This window comes from Somniosus microcephalus, chromosome 4, assembly GCF_052327205.1.
Source record: "Somniosus microcephalus isolate GS21.2 chromosome 4, FLI_Smic_1.0, whole genome shotgun sequence".
In the NCBI taxonomy this organism is placed as follows: Eukaryota; Metazoa; Chordata; class Chondrichthyes; order Squaliformes; family Somniosidae; genus Somniosus; species Somniosus microcephalus.
Genome location: NC_140990.1, coordinates 26,654,528 through 26,676,479, shown reverse-complemented (window position 1 = coordinate 26,676,479; position 21,952 = coordinate 26,654,528). Strand labels below are relative to the sequence as shown.

The following is a 21,952-nucleotide window of genomic DNA, read 5'->3' as shown; positions in this document are numbered from 1 at the left end:
ACCCCAACTCCTTTCACCCCGACTCTCCAACCTCCCTCACCCCAACTGCTCTTTCACCCCTACTCTCCAAACCCCCTCACCCCAACTCGTCTTTCACCCCTACTCTCCATCACCTCACCCCAACTCCTCTTTCACACCTACTCTCCAAACCCCCTCACCCCAACTCGTCTTTCACCCCTACTCTCCATCACCTCACACCAACTCCTCTTTCACCCCTACTCTCCAACCCAACTCACCCCAACTCCTCTTTCACCCCTACTCCCCAACCCCCCTCACCCCATCTCTTTCACCCCTGCTCCCCAACCCCCTCACCCCAACTCCTCTTTCACCCCTACTCTCCAACCCTCTCACCCCAACTCCTTTCACCCCTACTCTCCAACCCCCCTCACCCCAACTCCTCTTTCACCCCTACTCTCCAACCCCGCTCACCCAAAATCCTCTTTCATCCCTACTCTCCAACCCCCCTCACCCCAACTCCTCTTTCACCCCTACTCTCCAGCCCACTCATCTCCACTCCTTTTTCTCCCCTACTCTCCAACCCATCACCTCAACTCCTCCTTCACCCCAACTCTCCAACCCCTCACCCCAATTCTCCAACCCCCCTCACCCCAACCCCTCTTTCACCCCTACTCTCCAACCCCCCTCACCCCAACCCCTCTTTCACCCCTACTCTACAACCCCCTCACCCCAACCCCTCTTTCACCCCTACTCTCCAACCCCCCTCATCCCAACTCCTCTTTCACCCCTACTCTCCAACCCCCCTCACCCCAACTCCTCTTTCACCCCTACTCTCCAACCCCCTCACCCCAACTCCTCTTTCACCCCTACTCTCCAACCCCCCTCACCCCAACTCCTCTTTCACCCCTACTCTCAAACCCCCCTCACCCCAACTCCTCTTTCACCCCTACTCTCCATCACCTCACCCCAACTCCTCTTTCACACCTACTCTCCATCCCCTCACCCCAACTCCTCTTTCACACCAACTCCTCTTTCACCCCTACTCTCCAACCCCCCTTGCACCAACTCCTCTATCAATAATAATACAATACAATACAAATCGCTTTATTGGCATGATAAGGTACATCTTATGTTGCCAAAGCATCAAAATACATTTATGGTTGAACACATAAACGCGGTTCCATTCATACAGTGTATAAACAGGTTTTTCCCTGAGTTTATAAATATATTTTCGCCTTGTTTATATATACTCTTGTCTTAGTTTACTGGTTGTCCCTCTGTTCATGGCAAGCTGTAACATAGTGTGCCGCCAGTGTTACACAGCTTCTCTCCTCCCCCAGTAGGAATGGGAGTTTTTGGTTGTCAGTCAGATTTCTGAATTCAGGGCATATTTGTGAGAATTTTTGATAGAAATTCTCTCTGATGCCCTGATATTTTCCACAGGCTGTGAGGAAGTGCATCTCTGTCTCAACTACTCCCTGACTGCAGTGAGAGCATATCCTGTCTTCTCTTGGCAGCCTGGTCTGCCTGTGTCTGCCTTTTTCGATCGCTAGGCTATGTTCGCTAAGTCTGTACCTTGTCAAGGTTCTTCTCAGTTTGTTATCCTTTACCATGGTCAGGTAATCAGCTATGTTGTATTGTCTGTTTAGGGCCAAGTAGCAATTGAGTTTGCTTTGGGTTTTTGTTGTTTCTGCCCAATATGACAGATATTTTTCCTTTTGCTTAGCGACGATTGTGTTGGGTCGAATTCTTTGTGTTACCCTGTCACTGTCCTGGGACTGGTTATTGTTATTAGTTACTTTATTGAGTCCCAGGACTAGTTGACTGAGGGTATTCTTCTTTATGGTCAGCTCTTGGCATTTCAGGGCGTCGTAGTGATAGCATTGGGGGTTGCTCATTTGTAGGTGATTCCAAAATTTGGTGGCTCTTTTTTGGATAGTGATTATTAATGGGTATTGGCCTAGTTCCGCCCTGCATGCGTTGTTTACTGTTTTCCTTTGAGTCCGGAGGATACTTTTACAGAATTCCGCATGTAGGATCTCAATTGGGTGTTTGTCCCATTTTGCAAAATCTTGTTGTGTTAGTGGTCCCCAGACCTCACTGCCATAGAGTGCAATTGGTTCAATTACTGATTTGAAAATTTTGAGCCAAATGCTAATTGGGATTTCTATTTGGATTGATTTTTTGATGGCATAGAAAGCCCTTCTTGCTTTCTCTTTCAGTTCATTCACAGCCAGTTTGAAGTTTCCCGTAGAACTGATTTTTAAGCCCAAGTATGTGTAGTGAGTGGTTTGTTCAATCACCCCTACTCTCCAAACCCCCCTCACCCCAGATCCTCTTTCACCCCTACTCTCCAACCCCCTCACCCCAACTCCTCTTTCACCCCACTCGCCAACCCTGCTCACCCCAACTCCTCTTTCACCTCTACTCTCCAACCCCCGTCACCCCAACACCTCTTTCACCCCTACTCTCCAACCCCCCTCACCCCACCTCCTCTTTCACCCCTACTCTCCAACCCCCCTCACCCCAACTCCTGTTTCACCTCTACTCTCCAACCCCCCTCACCCCAACTCCTCTTTCACCCCCACTCTCCAACCCTCTTCACCCCAACTCCTCTTTCACCCTTACTCTCCAACCCCCTTCACCCCAACTCCTCTTTCACCCCTACACTCCAACCCCCCTCACCCCAACTCCTCTTTCACCTCTACTCTCCAACCCCTCACCCCAACTCCTCTTTCACCCCAACTGCTCTTTCACCCCATCACCCCAACTCTTTCACCCTTACTCTCCAACCCCCTTCACCCCAACTCCTCTTTCACCCCTACTCTCCAACCCCCATCACCCCAACTCCTCTTTCACCCTTACTCTCCAACCCCCTTCACCCTAACTCCTCTTTCACCCCCACTCTCCAACCCCCCTCACCCCAACTCCTCTTTCACCTCCACTCTCCAACCCCTCACCCCAACTCCTCTTTCACCCCAACTCCTCTTTCACCCCTACTCTCCAACCCCCATCACCCCAACTCCTCTTTCACCCCTACTCTCCAACACCCGTCACCCCAACTCCTTTCACCCCTACTCTCCAACCTCCCTCACACCAACTCCTCTTTCACCCCTACTCTCCAACCCCCCTCACCCCATCTCTTTCACCCCTGCTCCCCAACCCCCTCACCCCAACTCCTCTTTCACCCCTACTCCCCAACCCCCCTCACCCCATCTCTTTCACCCCTGCTCCCCAACCCCCTCACCCCAACTCCTCTTTCACCCCTACTCTCCAACCCTCTCACCCCAACTCCTTTCACCCCTACTCTCCAACCCTCTCACCCCAACTCCTCTTTCACCCCTACTCTGCAAACCCCCTCACCCCAACTCCCCTTTCACCACTACACTCCAACCCCCCTCACCCCAAATCCTCTTTCACCCCTACTCTCCAACCCCCCTCACCCCAAATCCTCTTTCACCCCTACTCTCCAACCCCCCTCACCCCAACTCCTCCATCACCCCTACTCTCCAACCCCCCTCACCCCAACTGGTCTTTCACCCCTACTCTCCAACCCCCCTCACCCCAACTCCTCTTTCACCCCTACTCTCCAACCCCCCTCACCCCAACTCCTCTTTCACCCCTACTCACCAACACCCCTCATCCCAAATCCTCTTTCACCCCTAATCTCCAACCCCCCTCACCCCACCTCCTCTTTCACGCCTACTCTCCAACCCCCCTCACCCCAACTCCTCTTTCACCCCAACTCCTCTTTCACTCCTACTCCAACCCCCATCACCCGAACTCCTCTTTCACCCCTGCTCTCCAGCCCACTCATCTCCACTCCTTTTTCTCCCCTACTCTCCAACCCATCACCTCAACTCCTCTTTCACCCCTACTCTCCAAACCCTCACCCCAACTCCTCCTTCACCCCAACTCTCCAACCCCACCCCAATTCTCCAACCCCCCTCACCCCAACCCCTCTTTCACCCCTACTCTCCAACCCCCCTTGCCCCAACTCCTCTTTCACCCCTACTCTCCAACCCCCCTCACCCCAACTCCTCTTTCACCTTTACTCTACAATGCCCCTCATCCCAACTCCTCTTTCACCCCTACTCTCCAACTCCCCTCACCCGAACTCCTCTTTCACCCCAACTCTCCAATCCCCCTCACCCCAACTCCTCTTTCACCCCTACTCTCCATCACCTCACCCCAACTCCTCTTTCACACCTACTCTCCAACCCCCCTCACCCCAACTCCTCTTTCACCCCTACTCTCCAACCCCCCTTGCACCAACTCCTCTTTCACCCCTACTCTCCTAACCCCCCTCACCCCAGATCCTCTTTCACCTCTTCTCTCCAACAACCCCTCACCCCAAATCCTCTTTCACCCCGACTCTCCAACCCCCCTCACCCCAACTGCTCTTTCACCCCTACTCTCCAACCCCCCTCACCCCAACTCCTCTCAACTACTCTCCAACACCCCTCACCCCAACTCCTCTTTCACCCCTACTCCTCTTTCACCCCTACTCTCCAACCCCTCACGCCAACTCCTCTTTCACCCGTACTCTCCAACCCAACTCACCCCAACTCCTCTTTCAGCCGTACTCCCCAAACCCCCTCACCCCATCTCCTCTTTCACCCCTGCTCCCCAACCCCCTCACCCCAACTCCTCTACCCCCTCACCCCAACTCCTCTTTCACCCCTACTCTCCAACCCTCTCACCCCAACTCCTCTTTCACCCCTACTCTGCAAACCCCTCACCCCAACTCCTCTTTCACCCCTACTCTGCAAACCCCTCACCCCAACTCCTCTTTCACCCCTACTCTGCAAACCCCTCACAACTCCTCTTTCACCCCCATTCTCCAGCCCTCACCCCAACTCCTTTCACCCCTACTCTCCAACCTCCCTCACCCCAACACATTTCACCTACTCTCCAACCCCCCTTACCCCAACTCCTCTTTCACCCCTACTCTCCAACACCCCTGACCCCAACTCCTCTTTCACCCCTACTCTCCAACCCAACTCACCCCAACTCCTTTCACCCCTACTCTGCAAACCCCTCACCCCAACTCCTCTTTCACCCCTACTCTGCAAACCCCTCACAGCTCCTCTTTCACCCCTACTCTCCAACCCCCTCAACCCAACTCCTCTTTCACCCCAACTCCCTTCACCCCAACTCCCCCCTCACCCCAACTCCTTTCACCCCTACTCTCCAAACTTCCTCACCCCAACTTCTCTTCCACCCCTACTCCCCAACCCCCCTCACCCCAACTCCTCTTTCACCCCTACTCCCCAACCCCTCACCCCAACTCCTCTTTCACCCCTACTCTCCAACCCCCTCACGCCAACTCCTCTTTTACCCCTACTCTCCAACACCCCTCACCCCAACTCCTCTTTCACCCCTACTCCTCTTTCACCCCTACTCTCCAACCCCTCACCCCAACTCCTCTTTCACCCCTACTTTCCAACCCCTCACCCCAACTCCTCTTTCACCCCTACTCTCCAACCCCTCACCCCAAATCCTCTTTCACCCCTACTCTCCAAGCCCTCACCCCAACTCCTCTTTCACCCCTACTCTCCAACCCTCTCACCCCAAATCCTTTCACCCCAATCTGCAAACCCCTCACCCCAACTCCTTTCACCCCTACTCTGCAAACCCCTCACAACTCCTCTTTCACCCCTACTCTCCAACCCCCTCAACCCAACTCCTCTTTCACCCCTACTCTCCAACCCCCTCACCCCAACTCCTTTCACCCCTACTCTCCAACCCCCTCACCCCAACTCTTCACCCCAACTCCACTTTCACCCCTACTCCAACCCCCTCACCCCAACTCCTCTTTCACCCCTACTCTCCAACCCCTCACCCCAACTCCTCTTTCACCCCTACTCTCCAACCCCCGTCACCCCAACACCTCTTTCACCCCTACTCCCGAACCCCCTTCACCCCTACTCCCGAACCCCCTCACGCCAACTCCTCTTTCACCCCACTCTCCAACGCTGCTCACCCCAACTCCTCTTTCACCTCTACTCTCCAACCCCCGTCACCCCAACACCTCTTTCACCCCAACACTCCAACCACCTCACCCCAACTCCTTTCACCCCTACTCTCCAAACACCCGCACTCCTTTCACCCCTACTCTCCAACCCCCCTCAGCCCAACTCCTCCTTCACCCCAACTCCTCCTTCACCCCAACTCCTCTTTCACCCCTACTAACATCCGTCACCCCAACTTCTTTCACCCCTACTCTCCAACCCCCCTCACCCCAACTCCTCTTTCACCCCTACTCTCCAACCCCCTCACCCCAACTCCCTCACCCCAACTCCTCTTTCACCCCTACTCTCCAAACCCTCACCCCAACTCCTCTTTTACCCCTACTCTCCAAACCCTCACCCCAACTCCTCTTTTACCCCTACTCTCCAACCCCCCTCACCCCAATTCCTCTTTCACCCCTACTCTCCAACCCCTCACCCCAACTCCTCTTTCACCCCCAACTCCTCTTTTACCCCTACTCTCCAACCCCCCTCACCCCAATTCCTCTTTTACCCCTACTCTCCCACCCCCCTCACCCCAACTCCTCCTTCACCCTTACTCTCCAAACCCCCTCACACCAACTCCTCTTTGAACCCTACTCTCCAGCCCCTCTCTTGTTTTCCATGGAACGTATACTGACAATTGATATCAGTCAGGATTTGAAAGAGATTTACGAATGATTCTAAAGGTTCTTAGAGTTGGGATCTTTCTTTATTCTGTCCACTCGAGGATTGTGATAACAGACTTTCTCCTGTGAATATATAGCTGGAGAATTGGGTCATGATGGGTTTACTTGTTCATCTTGTTGACTCTAAAAATTAAGTCTTGTGGTTTCAGACACCAGATAATCAAGCTCACAACAACAGATTGTCTTTCACTGACTTTATTAACAGCACTACAACAATACAGACAGAGCATAGTTACCTGATCCGGAGAACAGTGGATTCAGAGCACTCTTCTCCCCAGGTCTGTTCTAACAAGCTGCGACTACACTGGCGATATTTATATTTAACTTGTTTACTACATTATTGATCTGGTCCTGCCCAAACCATAACCACAAGGATATTTGTGCATTGTTCTGACTGTGACCACAAGGCTGTGTCACTATCACACACACACACACCATTTCCTTCTTTCACATCTCCATACACAGACCATCTCTTTACACATCCCCTTCCATCCTCAATCAACGTCAGTAAAATAGATTATCTGGTCAATATCACATTGCTGTTTGTGGGAGCTTGCTGTGCAGAAATTTCCTACATTAGAACAGTAACCACACTTCAAAAGTACTTCCTCGTCTGTAAAGCGCTTTGGGACGTCCTGAAGTTGTGAAAGGAGCGATAGAAATTCAAGTCTTTTTCCTTGGATAACAGCAATAGTTACACTGGGATAAATCTTCAGTCATTTTCTATTACAGGCTCTCTGGAAGGTGTGGGGAGCTGGGACTTGAGAGTAACTGAAGATATTAGAACTGAGATAATCTAGAGTTAGAAAGGAGAAAAGGCCCAAAAATGGAACAGTCGGTAACAGGACATCAATTAGTCTCCTCTTATCTTGGAGGAAACAAATACTCGACACACTGTGTATCTGACATTTATCCAGAATATTAAACTCCAGCCCAGTTACAGGAGTTATTCTCATCAGCAGAAACAAACCCCAACTGTCAGAATGAACATGGTTCAGCCCTGGATGTGATTAACAGCAGCAATAACTGCAGAAGCGAACCCCCGCAGTCACTTGTGAACTCGCTGGTGTCTCAGCTGGTGGAATGGCTGTGTGAATCCCTTCCCACACACAGTGCAGGTGAACGGCCTTTCCCCAGTGTGAACTCGCTGGTGTCTCAGCAGGGTGGATGAATCAGTGAATCCCTTCCCACACACGGAGCAGGTGAACGGTCTCTCCCCAGTGTGAACTCGCTGGTGTCTCAGCAGGGTGGATGAATCAGTGAATCCCTTCCCACACACGGAGCAGGTGAACGGTCTCTCCCCCAGTGTGAACTCGCTGGTGTCTCAGCAGGATGGATCGTCAGTGAATCCCTTCCCACAGACGGAGCAGGTGAACGGCCTCTCCCCGCTGTGAGTGTGTTGGTGAGTCAGCAGATATCTTCTGCTTTTAAAGCTCTTCCCACACTCAGAACATTTGAACGGTCTCTTTTCAGTGTGAACAAGTTGGTGTTTAGTGAGGCTGGTCAATCGAGCAAATCCTTTCCCACACACAGTGCAGGTGAATGGCCTCTCCCCAGTGTGAACTCGCTGGTGTGTCAACAGGTGGGATGAATTAGCAAATCCTTTCCCACACATGCAGCAGGTGAATGGCCTCTCCCCGCTGTGAGTGTGTTGGTGTGTCAGCAGATCTCTTCTGCTTTTAAAGCTCTTCCCACACTCAGAACATTTGAACGGTCTCTTTTCAGTGTGAACAAGTTGGTGTTCAGTGAGGCTGGTCAATCGAGCAAATCCTTTCCCACACACAGTGCAGGTGAATGGCCTCTCCCCAGTGTGAACTCGCTGGTGTCTCAGCAGGTTGGATGACCGAGTGAATCCCTTCCCACACATGGAGCAGGTGAACGGCCTCTCCCCAGTGTGAGTGTGATGGTGTGTCAGCAGATCTCTCGTGCTTTTAAAGCTCTTCCCACACTCAGAACATTTCAAGGGTCTCTTTTCAGTGTGAACAAGTTGGTGTTCAGTGAGGCTGGTCAATCGAGCAAATCCTTTCCCACACACAGTGCAGGTGAACGGTCTCTCCCCAGTGTGAACTCGCTGGTGTGTCAGAAGGTGGGATGACTGAGTGAACCCCTTCCCACACACAGAGCAGACAAACGGCCTCTCCCCAGTGTGACTGCGCCGATGAGTTTCCACCCGGGACGGGGAACTGAATCCCTTCCCACAGTCCCCACATTTCCACAGTTTCTCCATGGTGTGGGTGTCCTTGTGTCTCTCCAGGTTGGATGATCAGTTGAAGCCCCGTCCACACACAGAACACGTGTACGGTTTCGCCCCGCTGTGAATGGTGCGATGTTTTTTCAGGCTGTGTAACTGGTCAAAGCTCTTTCCACAGTCAGTACACTGGAACACTCTCACTCGGGTGTGTGTGTCTCTGTGCTTTTCCAGTCACACTGATGTTTGAAATCTTTTCCCACAGACAGAACAAACAAACATTTCTCCTTTCACATTCAAAGGCCGAAGATATTCAGGTCCTGATGAATGGAGTGACTCTGTCAGATCTTGATGTGATGTTTGGTTTGAGTTTCCTGTCTGTAAATCCTCCCCTTCTCACACCCTGTAAAAGGAGTTTACAGAAGTCATCACTGAGTACAGGATAGAAATTCAGAACAGACAATTCTAGTTCCGATGGAACATTCTTTCCTCTCTTGTTCCCCCAAACATGTGGTCCAATCAAACTAAAAGAAGCCAAAATAAGCAACAAAGTCCCAACAAAAGCAAAGGGAACCTTCCCAACTAAACCAGAATGTTGTTCCCAGTGTCTGAGAGACACTCTGTACCCTGAGGTGCCCACCGGTTGAGGAAGGTATCAAGTGAACCGGTGGACACCGCCTGCTTCCTCTCCAGGGCCACCCGGGCAGGGACAAGACCATGGGAGAGAGGCAGGCAGCCAGAGTGACCCCCCCATGGGCCCCGCCCATCCTTGACCTACAAATTTCTGTTTTCGCCAGGCCCAAGAGCAGGTCCAGGAGAAGATCCTCCGACTTACCCACCCCCCTCCGCACCGGGCGAGCAAAGATTAGGAGCGTGGGGCTAAAGTGTAACCAAGAGTTGAGGAGCAGCCCCTTCAGGTAACTATACAGGGGCTGCAACCTCTCACACTGAATATATACACGGCCCATGGACTCCTCTAGGCCGCAAGCATCACATGCGGCCTGGGAGTGGGTGAAGGTGATTAAAAACCTGTTGCCCAGGATGCTCCATCTCCCGGGCACTGGGACCCGGTTGGGAACAGAGACCCTGAAGCCCCACCCACTCTCTGTTCTTGGCCAAGATAACAACAGAGTGCGTTTGAGGTCAGAGAAAACACTGGAAAAACTCAGCAGGCCAGGCAGCATCCATGGAGAGAGAAACAGAGTTAACGTTTCAGGTCGAAGACCTTTCGTCAGAACTGGAAAAAAGCAGGAAATGGAGGGACTGGGAAAAGGGGGAGGTCAGTGATAGGATAGAAAGCAGGAACAAGGTTGAAGAGACAAACGGAAATCCCGTCGAAGAGAAGAGCAGAACTTCTTCAAGGTGGGCATTCCACCAAACACTAATACAATAGCAAAATACTGCGGATGCTGGAAATCCAAAATAATAAGAATGCATTTGGGGTCAGAGAAAATGCCGGTAAAACTCAGCAGGCCAGGCAGCATCCGTGGAGAGAGAAATAGAGTTAACGTTTCAGGTCGAAGACCTTTCATCAGAACTGGAAAAAAGTATTAGTGTTTGCTAAAAGCGTGTCTTTCGCTTCAGACCATCGCCACCACTCGCACTGCGCATGCTCAGAGTACAGCTTGGTCCTGCGCCTGTGCACTGGGCTCCTGTGGTCATTGGTTGGACACATTCTGCCGCAGGGGATTTTTACTCTTATTTAGCCCAGTGGTACCGAGGCCAATTATCACCCCTGAGCTGTCTTGGCTGAGATCAACTAACAGGATTGAACTTGGGACCTTCCTAGTCAGTTGTGCAGAGTGTTTTAAAATTTGGGGGAGGGTTAGAACAGAATATTTTGAAAGGAATGTTACTCCACCTTTAAAGGAAACCTTCATTAAACTGCAAAATTCTAAAGTCTTTCAAAATTGAACAAGCAAAAAGTAGTGAGACATTTTAGAAAGGCTCAAGTCACTAAAATAGACAGGTTTACAATCACTGCACGAGTACAGAAGGGAGCGACTGTTAACAGGAGCTCCGTCAGTGAAGTTCTCCGACACTCCAAGATAAACCAGACTGTCCCTTTAACTATAAATATGCAAAGTAAAGGGGTCACGGTCCATTTAAATATCTGCCCCATTGCCCCAAGCCACTGCCCACTGGAGGAGGAACAGGGCGCGGTCTCTTTATAACCTGACCCAGCAGGCCACATGAGGAAACCCACTATATGTGGGGCGGGGCCTTGGGAACCAGCTCTATGGGGGGATCACCTACACATAGACACCAAATCCAGGGACCACTTACACTGAGACACCAAATCCAGGGACCACTTACACTGAGACACCAAATCCAGGGACCACTTACACTGAGACACCAAATCCAGGGACCACTTACACTGAGACACCAAATCCAGGGACCACTTACACTGAGACACCAAATCCAGGGACCACTTACACTGAGACACCAAATCCAAGGACCACTTACACCGAGACACCAAATCCAGGGACCACTTACACTGTGACAAATGAAAAAGGACACATCCAGTGACATTGGTATCATCAATAATTATTTCTATCCCTAATCCTAACCCATAAGCATAACCACTCACCTCTAATCCTAACCCGTAAGCATAACCACTCACCTCTAATCCTAACCACTAACCCCTATTCCTGACCCTAACCACTAACCCGTAACCACAACCAGTAACCTCTAAGTGTAACACCTGCCCCGAACCCCAAGACCCCAACCACTAACCCTAAATCATTCAGTGTCAATGGTCATTGTGATGTCACCGGTGGTGTAGGTCAGCCGTGTTGTCAATAGTCATTGTGATGTCACCGGTGGTGTAGGTCAGCCGTGTTGTCAATAGTCATTGTGATGTCACCGGTGGTGTAGGTCGGCCGTGTTGCCAATAGTCATTGTGATGTCATCAGTGATGCAGGTTGGCTGTGTTGTCAATAGTCATTGTGATGTCACCAGTGATGCAGGTCGGTTGTGTTGTCAATGGTCATTGTGATGTCACTGGTGATGCAGGTCGGTCGTGTTGTCAATAGTCATTGTGATGTCACCGGTGATGCAAGTTGGCCGTGTTGTCAATGGTCATTGTGATGTCACCGGTGATGCAGGTCGGCCGTGTTGTCGATAGTCATTGTGATGTCACTGGTGATGCAGGTTGGCTGTGTTGTCAATAGTCATTGTGATGTCACTGGTGATGCAGGTTGGCTGTGTTGTCAATAGTCATTGTGATGTCACTGGTGATGCAGGTCGGCCGCGTTGTCAATAGTCATTGTGATGTCACCGGTGTTGCAGGTCGGATTAGTTGGTTTTTAGAATACTTGCTTTACTATCTTATAATCATCAGTATCTTATAATCATCAGGAATGGATTTATAATCGTGTGTAGGAATTAAATAATCAGCAACTGTATGCAATGGTAACCTGAATTATGTATAACAATGTAACCCTTTTTATGCTTAAAAGTCTGTGAGTAAGCTGTAACCAGACAACCTGGGGTGAGGAAGAGATTGCCGTGGTCGATTAGACTGCAGTTAGCCTGGGAACCAAGGTGAGCTGCAGTTACCACTGTGTGGCATGTTATAACATCCGCAGTGAATTAAACACAAAGGTCAAGTTCAAGGGCCGTATCACAACCAATGAGACATGTTCCTTTCGTGTCGCCATAACTACCCCAGATATGAGTCTTGATGGTCAGAAACAGATGATGTAAAAGTGTCAGCAGACTAAAGCCCGTGTAAACCAGGGTGCTGCAAATGTGGCATCTTTATGATTGGATTTTGGGTCTGGGTGTCGGCCAGTGATTGGTTCAGGAGGACTCCATAACGGTATCGGAAGGGGGTCTTAAGAGGCACAAATTGTAGAGGATTTCAGGAGTAGAAGATTTCAAGAATAATAAAGGAGACACCCGGGAGATGAAGAGACAAGAGACACAGGGTGCAGCTTATTCACGGTTGTGGCTTCAACCCAGAGTATAAGAACATAAGAACATAAGAAGTAAGAGCAGGAGTGGGCCATTTGGCCCCTCGAGCCTGCTCCGCCATTCAATAAGATCATGGCTGATCATCGACCTCAACACCACTTTCCCGCCCGATCTCCATATCCCTCGATTCCCCTAGAGTCCCAAAATCTATCGATCTCAGCCTTGAATATACTCAAAGATTCAGCATTCACAGCCCTCTGGGGCAGAGAATTCCAAAGATTCACAACACTCTGAGTGAAGAAATTCTTCCTCATCTCGGTCTTAAATGGCCGACCCCTTATCCTGAGACTATGCCCCCATAGTTCTAGAAGCTCCAGCCAGGGGAAACAACCTCTCAGCATCTACCCTGTCAATCCCCTTCAGAATCTTGTATGTTTCAATGAGATCACCTCTCATTCTTCTAAACTCCAGAGAGTATCGGCCCATTCTACACAATCTCTCCTCATAGGACAGCCCTCTCCGCAGGAATCAATCCAGTGATCCAAATATACTACATCTACTGGTTCCCCTGTATCTACTCTGCTAGTTACATCCTCAAAAAACTCTAATAAATTTGTCAAACACGATTTCCCTCTCATAAATCCATGTTGACTCTGCCTAATCATGTTATGATTTTCTAAGTGACTTGATACCACTTCCTTAACAATGGATTCCAGCATTTTCCCAACGACTGATGTCAGGCTAACTGGCCTGTCGTTCCCTGTTTTTTCTCCCCCTTCTTTCTTGAATAGCGGTGTTACATTTTCAAACTTCCAGTCCGCTGGGACCATTCCAGAATCTAGGGAATTTTGGAAGATCACAACCAATGCATCCACTATCTCTTCAGCCACCTCTTTTAGAACCCTCGGATGTAGGCCGTCAGGTTCCTGTGGATTTGTCGGCTTTTAGTCCCATTAGTTTCTCTAGCACTTTTTCTCTACTTACATTATTTACGTTAGGTTCCTCACCCTCATTAGACCCTTGTATCCCCACCATTTTTGGTATGCTTTTTGTGTCTTCTACTGTGAAGACAGATACAAAATATCCTCACAACATTCAAGAAGCATTTAGATGAACACTTGAAATGCCATAGCATACAAGGCTATGGACCAAGTGCTGGAAAATGGGATTAGAATAGACAGGGCTTGATGGCCGGTGTGGACACGATGGGCCAAAGGGCCTCTTTCTGTGCTGTATAACTCTATGACTCTAAAATATTTGTTTGAAATTTCTGCCATTTCCTGGACCAATATGTCGAGGAACCAACCAGAGATCAGGCCATCTTAGACTGGGTATTATGTAACGAGAAAGGATTAATTAGCAATCATGTTGTAAGAGGCCCCTTGGGTCGGAGCGATCATAATATGATCGAATTCTTAATTAAGATGGAGAATGAAGTAGTTGACTCGGAGACTAGGGTCCTCAATTTAAATAAAGGAAACTATGATGGTCTGAGGAGCGAGTTGGGTAGGATTGATTGGGGAATGGCACTCAAAGGGTTGACGGTGGATAGGCAATGGCAAACATTCAAAGACCGAATGGATGAACTACAGAATTTGTTCATCCCAGTTTGGCATAAAAATAAAACAAAAAAGGTGACCCAACCGTGGCTAACAAGGGAAATTAGGGATAGCATAAGGTCCAAGGAGAGGGCATATAAATTGGCCAGAAAAAGCAATAATCCTGAGGATTGGGAGCAGTTTAGGATTCAACAAAGGAGGACAAAGGGATTAATTAAGAAAGGGAAAATAGAATATGAGAGTAAGCTTGCAGAGAACATAAAAACTGACTGTAAAAGCTATTATAGATATGTGAAGAGAAAAAGATTGGTGAAGTCAAGCGAAGGTCCCTTGCAGTCAGAATCGGGGGAATTTATAATGGGGAACAAAGAAATGGCAGACCAACTAAATACATATTTTGGTTCTGTCTTCACAAAGGAGGACACAAATAACCTCCCAGAGATGCTGGGGAACATAGGGTCTGATGAAAGGGTGGAACTGAAAGAAATCAGTATTTGTAGGGAAATGGTGTTAGGAAAATTGATGGGACTGAAGGCCGATAAATCCCCAGGGTCTGATAATCTACATCCCAGGGTACTTAAGGAAGTGGCCCTAGAAATAGTAGATGTATTGCTGGTCATCTTCCAGAACTCGATAGACTCTGGAACGGTACCCATGGATTGGTGGGTAGCTAATGTTACCCCACTATTCAAAAAAGGTGGTAGAGAAAAGGTGGGGAATTATAGACTGGTAAGCTTGACATCGGTAGTGGGGAAAATGCTAGAGTCCATTATAAAAGATGTAATAGCAGAGCACTTGGAAAGCAGTGACTGGATCGGACAAAGTCAACATGGATTTACAAAAGGTAAATCATGCTTGACTAATCTACTGGAATTTTTTGAGGATGTAACTGGTAAAATAGATAAGGGAGAACCAGTGGATGTGGTGTATTTGGACTTTCAGAAGGCTTTCGATAAGGTCCCGCATAAGAGATTAGCGTGCAAAATTAAGGCACATGGGATTGGGGGCAAGGTATTGACTTGGATAGAGAACTGGTTGGCGGACAGAAAGCAAAGAGTTGGAATAAACGGGTCGTTTTCCGAGTGGCAGGCAGTGACTAGTGGGGTACCGCAAGGATCGGTCCTAGGACCCCAGCTGTTCACAATATATATTAATGATCTGGACGAGGGAATTGGATGTAATATCTCCAAATTTGCAGATGACACAAAGCTGGGGGGGAGGGTATGCTGTGAGGAGGATGTCGTGAAACTCCAGCACGATTTGGACAGGTTGGGTGATTGGGCAGAAACATGGCAAATGCACTATAATGTGGATAAATGTGAGATTATCCACTTTGGTGGCAAAAACAGGAAGGCAGATTATTATTTGAATGGTAATGGATTGGGAGAAGGGGAAGCGCAGAGACCTGGGTGTTCTTGTATACCAGTCGCTGAAGGTAAGCATGCAGGTGCAGCAGGCGGTTAAGAAGGCAAATGGTATGTTGGCCTTCGTAGCAAGAGGGTTCGAGTACAAGAACAAGGATGTCTTGCTGCAGTTGTACAGGGCCTTGGTGAGACCACACCTTGAGTATTGTGTGCAGTTTTGGTCGCCTTACCTGAGGAAGGACGTTCTTGCCATGGAAGGAGTGCAGCGAAGATTCACCAGGCTAATACCTGGGATGGCAGGAATGACGTGTGAGGAGAGATTGTGTCGATTGGGCTTATACTCACTGGAGTTTAGAAGATTGAGAGGGGATCTCATCGAAACCTATAAAATTCTGTCAGGCCTGGACAGACTAGATGCAGGAAGGATGTTTCTGATGGCCGGGGAGTCCAGAACCAGGGGTCATAGTCTAAGGATAAGGGGCAAGCCGTTTAGGACTGAAATGAGGAGGAATTTCTTCACCCAGAGAGTGGTGAACCTGTGGAATTCTCTGCCACAGAGGGCGGTGGAGGCCAGTTCATTAAGTATATTCAAGAAAGAGTTGGATATATTTCTTAAGGCTAAAGGGATCAAGGGATATGGGGAGAAGGCAGGGACCGGGTACTGAATTTGGATGATCAGCCATGATCTCATTGAATGGCGGAGCAGGCTCGAAGGGCCGAATGGCCTACTCCTGCTCCTATCTTCTATGTATCTATGTATCTATAATAATTTCTCCTGTCTCAGCCTCTAAGGGACTAACGTTTACTTTTGCTACTCTTTTCCTTTGTACATACTTGTAGAAACTCTTACAATCTGCTTTTATATTTCTTGCTAGTTTTCTCTCATTCTATTTTTCCCCTTTTTATCAATTTTTTGGTCAACCTTTGCTGGTTTCTGAAACTCTCCCAATCCTCAGGCTTATTACTATTCTTTGCAACATTATAAGCTTCTTCTTTCAATCTAATGCTATCCTTAACTTCTTTAGTTAGCCATGGTTGGATCACTTTTCCCGTGGAGTTTTTGTTTCTCAATGGAATGTATTTTTGTTGAGAATTATGAACTATTTCTTTAAATGCTAGCTACTGCTTATCTACCACCAGACCTTTGAATCTATTTTGCCAATCTACCTTAACCAACTCGCCCCTCATACCTATGTAATTGGCTTTATTTAAGTTTAAGACTCTAGTTTTGGACTAAGGCAAGTCACTCTCACAATTAACGTGAAATTCTATCATATTATGATCACTCTGCCCCAGAGGATCCTTTAATATGAGATTGTTAATTAATCCTGGCTCATTACAAAATACAAGATCTAATATAGCCTGTTCCCTTGTTGGTTCCATAACATATTGTTCTAGGAAACTGTCCGAATGCATTCCATGAACTCGTCCTCCAGACTACCTTTGCCAATTTGATTTGTCCAGTCTATATGAAGATTAAAGTCCCCCAAGATTATTGCATTACCTTTGTTACAAGCTCCTACTATTTCTTGATTAATATTCTGTCCAACGGTATAGCTACTGTTAGGGGGCCTATATACTACTCCTACCAGTGTGTTCTGCCCCTTATTATTCCTTATCTCCACCCATACTGACTCTACTTCCTGATCTTCTGAGCCGAGATCCTTTCTCGCTACTGTCGTTATGTCATCCTTTATTATTAGGGCAACGCCCCCTCCTTTTTCATTCGGCCTGTCTTTTTGAACCGTCAAGTACCTTGGAACTTTTAATTCCCAACCTTGGCCACCTTGCAACCATGTCTCTGTAATAGTTATTAGATCAAACCCATTTATCTATTTGTGCAACTAGTTCGTCAATCTTGTTACAAATGCTTCGTGCATTCAGGTAAAGAGCCTTTAATTTTTTTTTTACCATTATTCACTTTGACCTTATTTTCTTCTGCACTGCTACCATTAAACTCTCTGTCCCTTCCTGTCTCACTCTGCTTATTTTTACCCAAATCGCTACACTGCTCTATTGCCTTGACCTTTCTCTTTAGATTTCTAAATTTCCCCAAAACTGATCTCTTCCCCCCCCGCCTTTTTTAGTTTAAAGTCCTAGTTATTCGATTAGCCAGGATGCTGGTCCCAGCCTGGTTTAAGTGGAGCCCGTCCCGAAGGAACAGCTCCCTCTTTCCCCAGTGCTGGTGCCAGTGCCCCATGAATTGAAACCCTATTTTCCCACACCACCCCTTGAGCCGCGCATTTAACTTTCTGATCTGCTTGACCCTACGCCAATTTGCACGTGGCTCAGGTAGTAATCCAGAGATTATTACCCTTGTGGTTCTGCTTATTAATTTAGACCCTAGCACCTCAAACTCCCTCAGCAGAACCTCTTTCTTAGTTCTACCTATGTCGTTGGTTCCTACATGGGCCACGATAACTGGATCCTCCCTCACCCACTCCAAGTTCTTCTCCAGCCCCGGCACCGGGCAGGTAACACAACCTTCGGGACTCTCTTTCACGGCTGCAGAGAACAGTATCTTTCCCCCTGACTATACTGCCCCCTACTACCACCACATTCCTTCTTTCTCCCCCCACTTGGATGGCCCCCTGTACCATAGTGCCGTGGTCAGTTTGCCCATCCTCCCTGCCGTCCCTTTCCTCATCCATACAGGTAGAAAATACCTCATACCTGTTGGACAAGGTCCAGGGCTGAGGCTCCTCCATCACTACCTCCTGGGTCCCCATACCTTCCTGACTCGCAGTCACACCCGCCTGTCCCTGACCACTGATGAACTCTAAAGTACTACTTAACCTAAAGGGTGTGACTGCCTCCTGGAACAAAGTGTCCAGGTAACTCTCCCCCTCCCTGATGCATCGCAATGTCTGCAGCTCGTCCTCCAGCTCAACAATTCTGAGCCGAAGTTCCTCGAGTTGCAGACACTTACTGCAGATGTGGTTGCTCGGGATCGTGATGCTCTCCACAGACTCCCACATGCTGCAGTTACGACACACCACCTGCCCTGCCAGCTCTAACATTGTTTTATTCATTAATTAATTAGTTAAAGATTTTATTCAATCAATATTTTAGGTTTATCGTTTGATTATGTTATTTAGTTTAAATTTTAATTTAATCAGTACGAGCAAGTTACAGTTTCTTAGCTTTTAATTTAACCCCCTTCCCTAACTTAGAGAGCAAAAAAGAGCTGTAATACTCATCAACCAATCACCTACCTGCTCTTCTGTGTGTCATTCTTTGTTGTTGTTTTTGAATCGGAGCCTCGCGCTGCCGCTGTTTTAATTCAGGTCCGCTCTCGGGCCGCTCTTTATCCTCTCTCCGCTGCCGCTGCTTTAATTCAGGTCCACTCTCGGGCCGCTCCTATATCCTCTCGCCACTGCCGCTGCTTTAATTCAGGTCCACTCTCGGGCCGCTCTTTATCCTCTCTCCGCTGCTTTAATTCAGGTCCGCTCTCAGGCTGCTCTTTATCCTCTCGCCGCTGCCGCTGCTTTAATTCAGGTCCACTCTCAGGCCGCTCTTTATCTTCTCACCGCTGCCGCTGCTTTAATTCAGGTCCGCTCTCGGGCCGCTCTTTATCCTCTCTCCGCTGCTTTAATTCAGGTCCGCTCTCGGGCCGCTCTTTATCCTCTCGCCGCTGCTTTAATTCAGGTCCACTCTCGGGCCGCTCCTTATCCTCTCGCCGCTGCCACTGCTTTAATTCGGGTCCGCTCTCAGGCCGCTCTTTATCCTCTTGCCACTGCCGCTGCTTTAATAAGTGGTGTGCCACAAAGATCAGTGCTGGAACCACTGTTGTTCACAACTTACATTAACGATTTAGACTTTGGAACCAAAAACACAATTTCTAAATTTGTGGATGACACCAAATTGGAGAGTATAATTAATACTGAGGAGGACTGCAACAAATTACAGGAAGACATTAATAAACTTGCAGAATGGGCATATAATTGGCAAATAAATTCCAACACATGTGAGGTATTAGATTTTGGTCAGGAAAATAGGGAGGTCACTTATTCCTTGGTGGGTGCGAGCTTGGGTGGGTAGAGGAGCAAAGGATCTCGGAGTACAACTACACAAATCGCTAAAAGTAGGGTTTATTTCTAGAGGGATAGAATTGAAAAGTAGAGAAGTTATGCTAAAGTTGTATCAAACCTTCATCAGACCACACTTGGAGTACTGCGTACAATTCTGGTCGCCATATTATAAAAAGGATATGGAGGCACTGGAGAGGGTGCAGAGAAGATTTACAAGGATTATACCAGAAATGCGAGGGTATACAGATCAGGAAAGGATGAACAGGCTGGGCCTCTTCTCTTGGCTGAGGGGTGAGCTAATAAAGGTATTTACAATTATGAAATGCTTTGATCGAGTGGATTCAGAGAGATCCCACAAACACCAGTAAAGCCCACAGCCGCCCCGGGCCCTGAACAAGGGACTGGAGAAACTCGCTGCCCTGCAGATCAGACAATCAGCCGGCGCTAGTCCCGCCCCTCGGGCTCCCCGATTGGTTGGAGGACCCGCCGCCGGCTCGCTCCTCCAGCCCCGCCCCGCTCGCTCCCTATTGGTTGGAAGCTCCCGTCAATCAGGCCGTGGGACCGGGGCACGTGTCCCTGGTGCGATGACGTCACTGAGGCCGCGGTCACGTGTCGCTGAGGAAGTCTGATCCGCTCTGCGAGGCTGAATTTGCTCCGTTCGCTTCCCGGGACCCTCGGACTCCCAGGTTTGTGTTTACCGTCATTTATTTCCCCGTCTCTCTCCGCTCATCCGTCCAGCTGAGAAAACTGGCTTTCCGCCGGCAATTCCGACTCTTCAACCGTTACCCAGAGTGTCGCCACTGAGCATGCTCACGAGCAGCTCATCCTGGTAATCTGGGCCCCTGAGCATGCGCACTAGCAGCTGATCCTGGGACTCTGCCCCCGAGCATGCGCACTAGCAGCTGGTTCTGGGACTCTGCTGCCCCTGAGCATGCCCACTAGCAGCTGGTCCTGGGACTCTGCTGCCCCTGAGCATGCCCACTAGCAGCTGGTCCTGGGACTCTGGCCCTGAGCATGCCCACAAGCTGCTGGTCCTGGGACTTTGCTACCCCCGAGCATGCGCACCAGCAGCTGGTCCTGGGACTCTGCCCCTGAGCATGCCCAGTAGCAGTTGGTCCTGGGACTCTGCCCCTGAGCATGCCCACTAGCAGCTGGTCTTGGGACTCCACCCCTGAGCATGCGCACTCGCAGCTGGTCCTGGGACTCTGGGCCCCTGAGCATGCCCACTAGCAGCTGGTCCTGGGACTCCACCCCTGAGCATGCGCACTAGCAGTTGGTCCTGGGACTCTGCCCCTGAGCATGCCCACTAGCAGCTGGTCCTGGAACTCTGCCCCTGAGCATGCCCACTAGCAGTTGGTCCTGGGACTCTGCCCCTGAGCATGCGCACTAGCAGCTGGTCCTGGAACTCTGCCCCTGAGCATGCCCACTAGCAGTTGGTCCTGGGACTCTGCCCCTGAGCATGCCCACTAGCAGCTGGTCCTGGGACTCTGGGCCCCTGAGCATGCGCACTAGCAGCTGGTTCTGGGACTCTGCCCCTGAGCATGCCCACTAGCAGCTGGTCCTGGGACTCTGGGCCCCTGAGCATGCGCGTTCTAAACCCCAACAAGAGCGGCGCATGCGGACTTTGAGGTGCCTGGAGAGGAATCTGTCATTTGCCTTTGATCAATAACCCTCATGGTCTTGAGGACCTCCATCAGGCTGGCCCTCATCCTTCGCTGCTTCAGTGCAAAAAAAAGCCCCAAACTTCTCCAATCTCTTTTCGTAACTGCTCTTTGGAACAGAGGAGTCTGAGGGAGACTTGATTGAGCTGCATAAAATTATGAGGGGCCTGGATAGAGTGGGTAGGAAGGACCTATTTTCCTTAGCAGCGAGGTCAATAACCAGGGACCATAGATTTAAAGTAATTGGTAGAAGTATTACAGGGGAGGTGAGGAGAACCTTTTTCACTCGGAGGGTGGTCAGGGTCTGGAACTTTCTGCCTGAAAGGGTGGTAGAGGCAGAAACCCTCAGTTAAAAAGTACTTGGATATGCACATGAAGTGCAGTAACCTACAGGGCTACAGACCAAGAGCTGGAAAGTGAGATTAGGCTGGAAAGCTGTTTTTCGGCCGGCTCAGGCACGATGGGCCGAATGGCCTCCTTCTGTGCCGTAAATTTCTGTGATTCTATGATAACCGCTCCATTGCTAGACAGTCTGGGTCAAAATGGAGTGAAAAAGAGAAACAAAGAACTTAA

At 49.3% G+C, this 21,952-nt stretch overlaps 1 protein-coding gene across 1 annotated transcript; it reads right to left on the bottom strand.

Moving 5' to 3' along the window:
- Positions 1–7,886: 7,886 nt before the first annotated feature.
- On the bottom strand, positions 7,887–20,119 carry LOC147118447 (uncharacterized). Its single transcript, XM_085984432.1, has 2 exons — positions 18,903–20,119; positions 7,887–9,249 (listed from the first exon to the last, which is right to left on the bottom strand). The coding sequence occupies exon 2, from the start codon at positions 8,883–8,885 to the stop codon at positions 7,983–7,985; it is 903 nt and encodes a 300-aa protein (XP_085840558.1). The 5' UTR covers positions 8,886–9,249; positions 18,903–20,119; the 3' UTR covers positions 7,887–7,982.
- Positions 20,120–21,952: the final 1,833 nt, after the last annotated feature.

Excerpts from the sequence above, each read along its gene's own strand:
- LOC147118447 (XM_085984432.1), bottom strand. The coding sequence starts at position 8,885 with ATGGAGAAACTGTGGAAATGTGGGGACTGTGGGAAGGGATTCAGTTCC.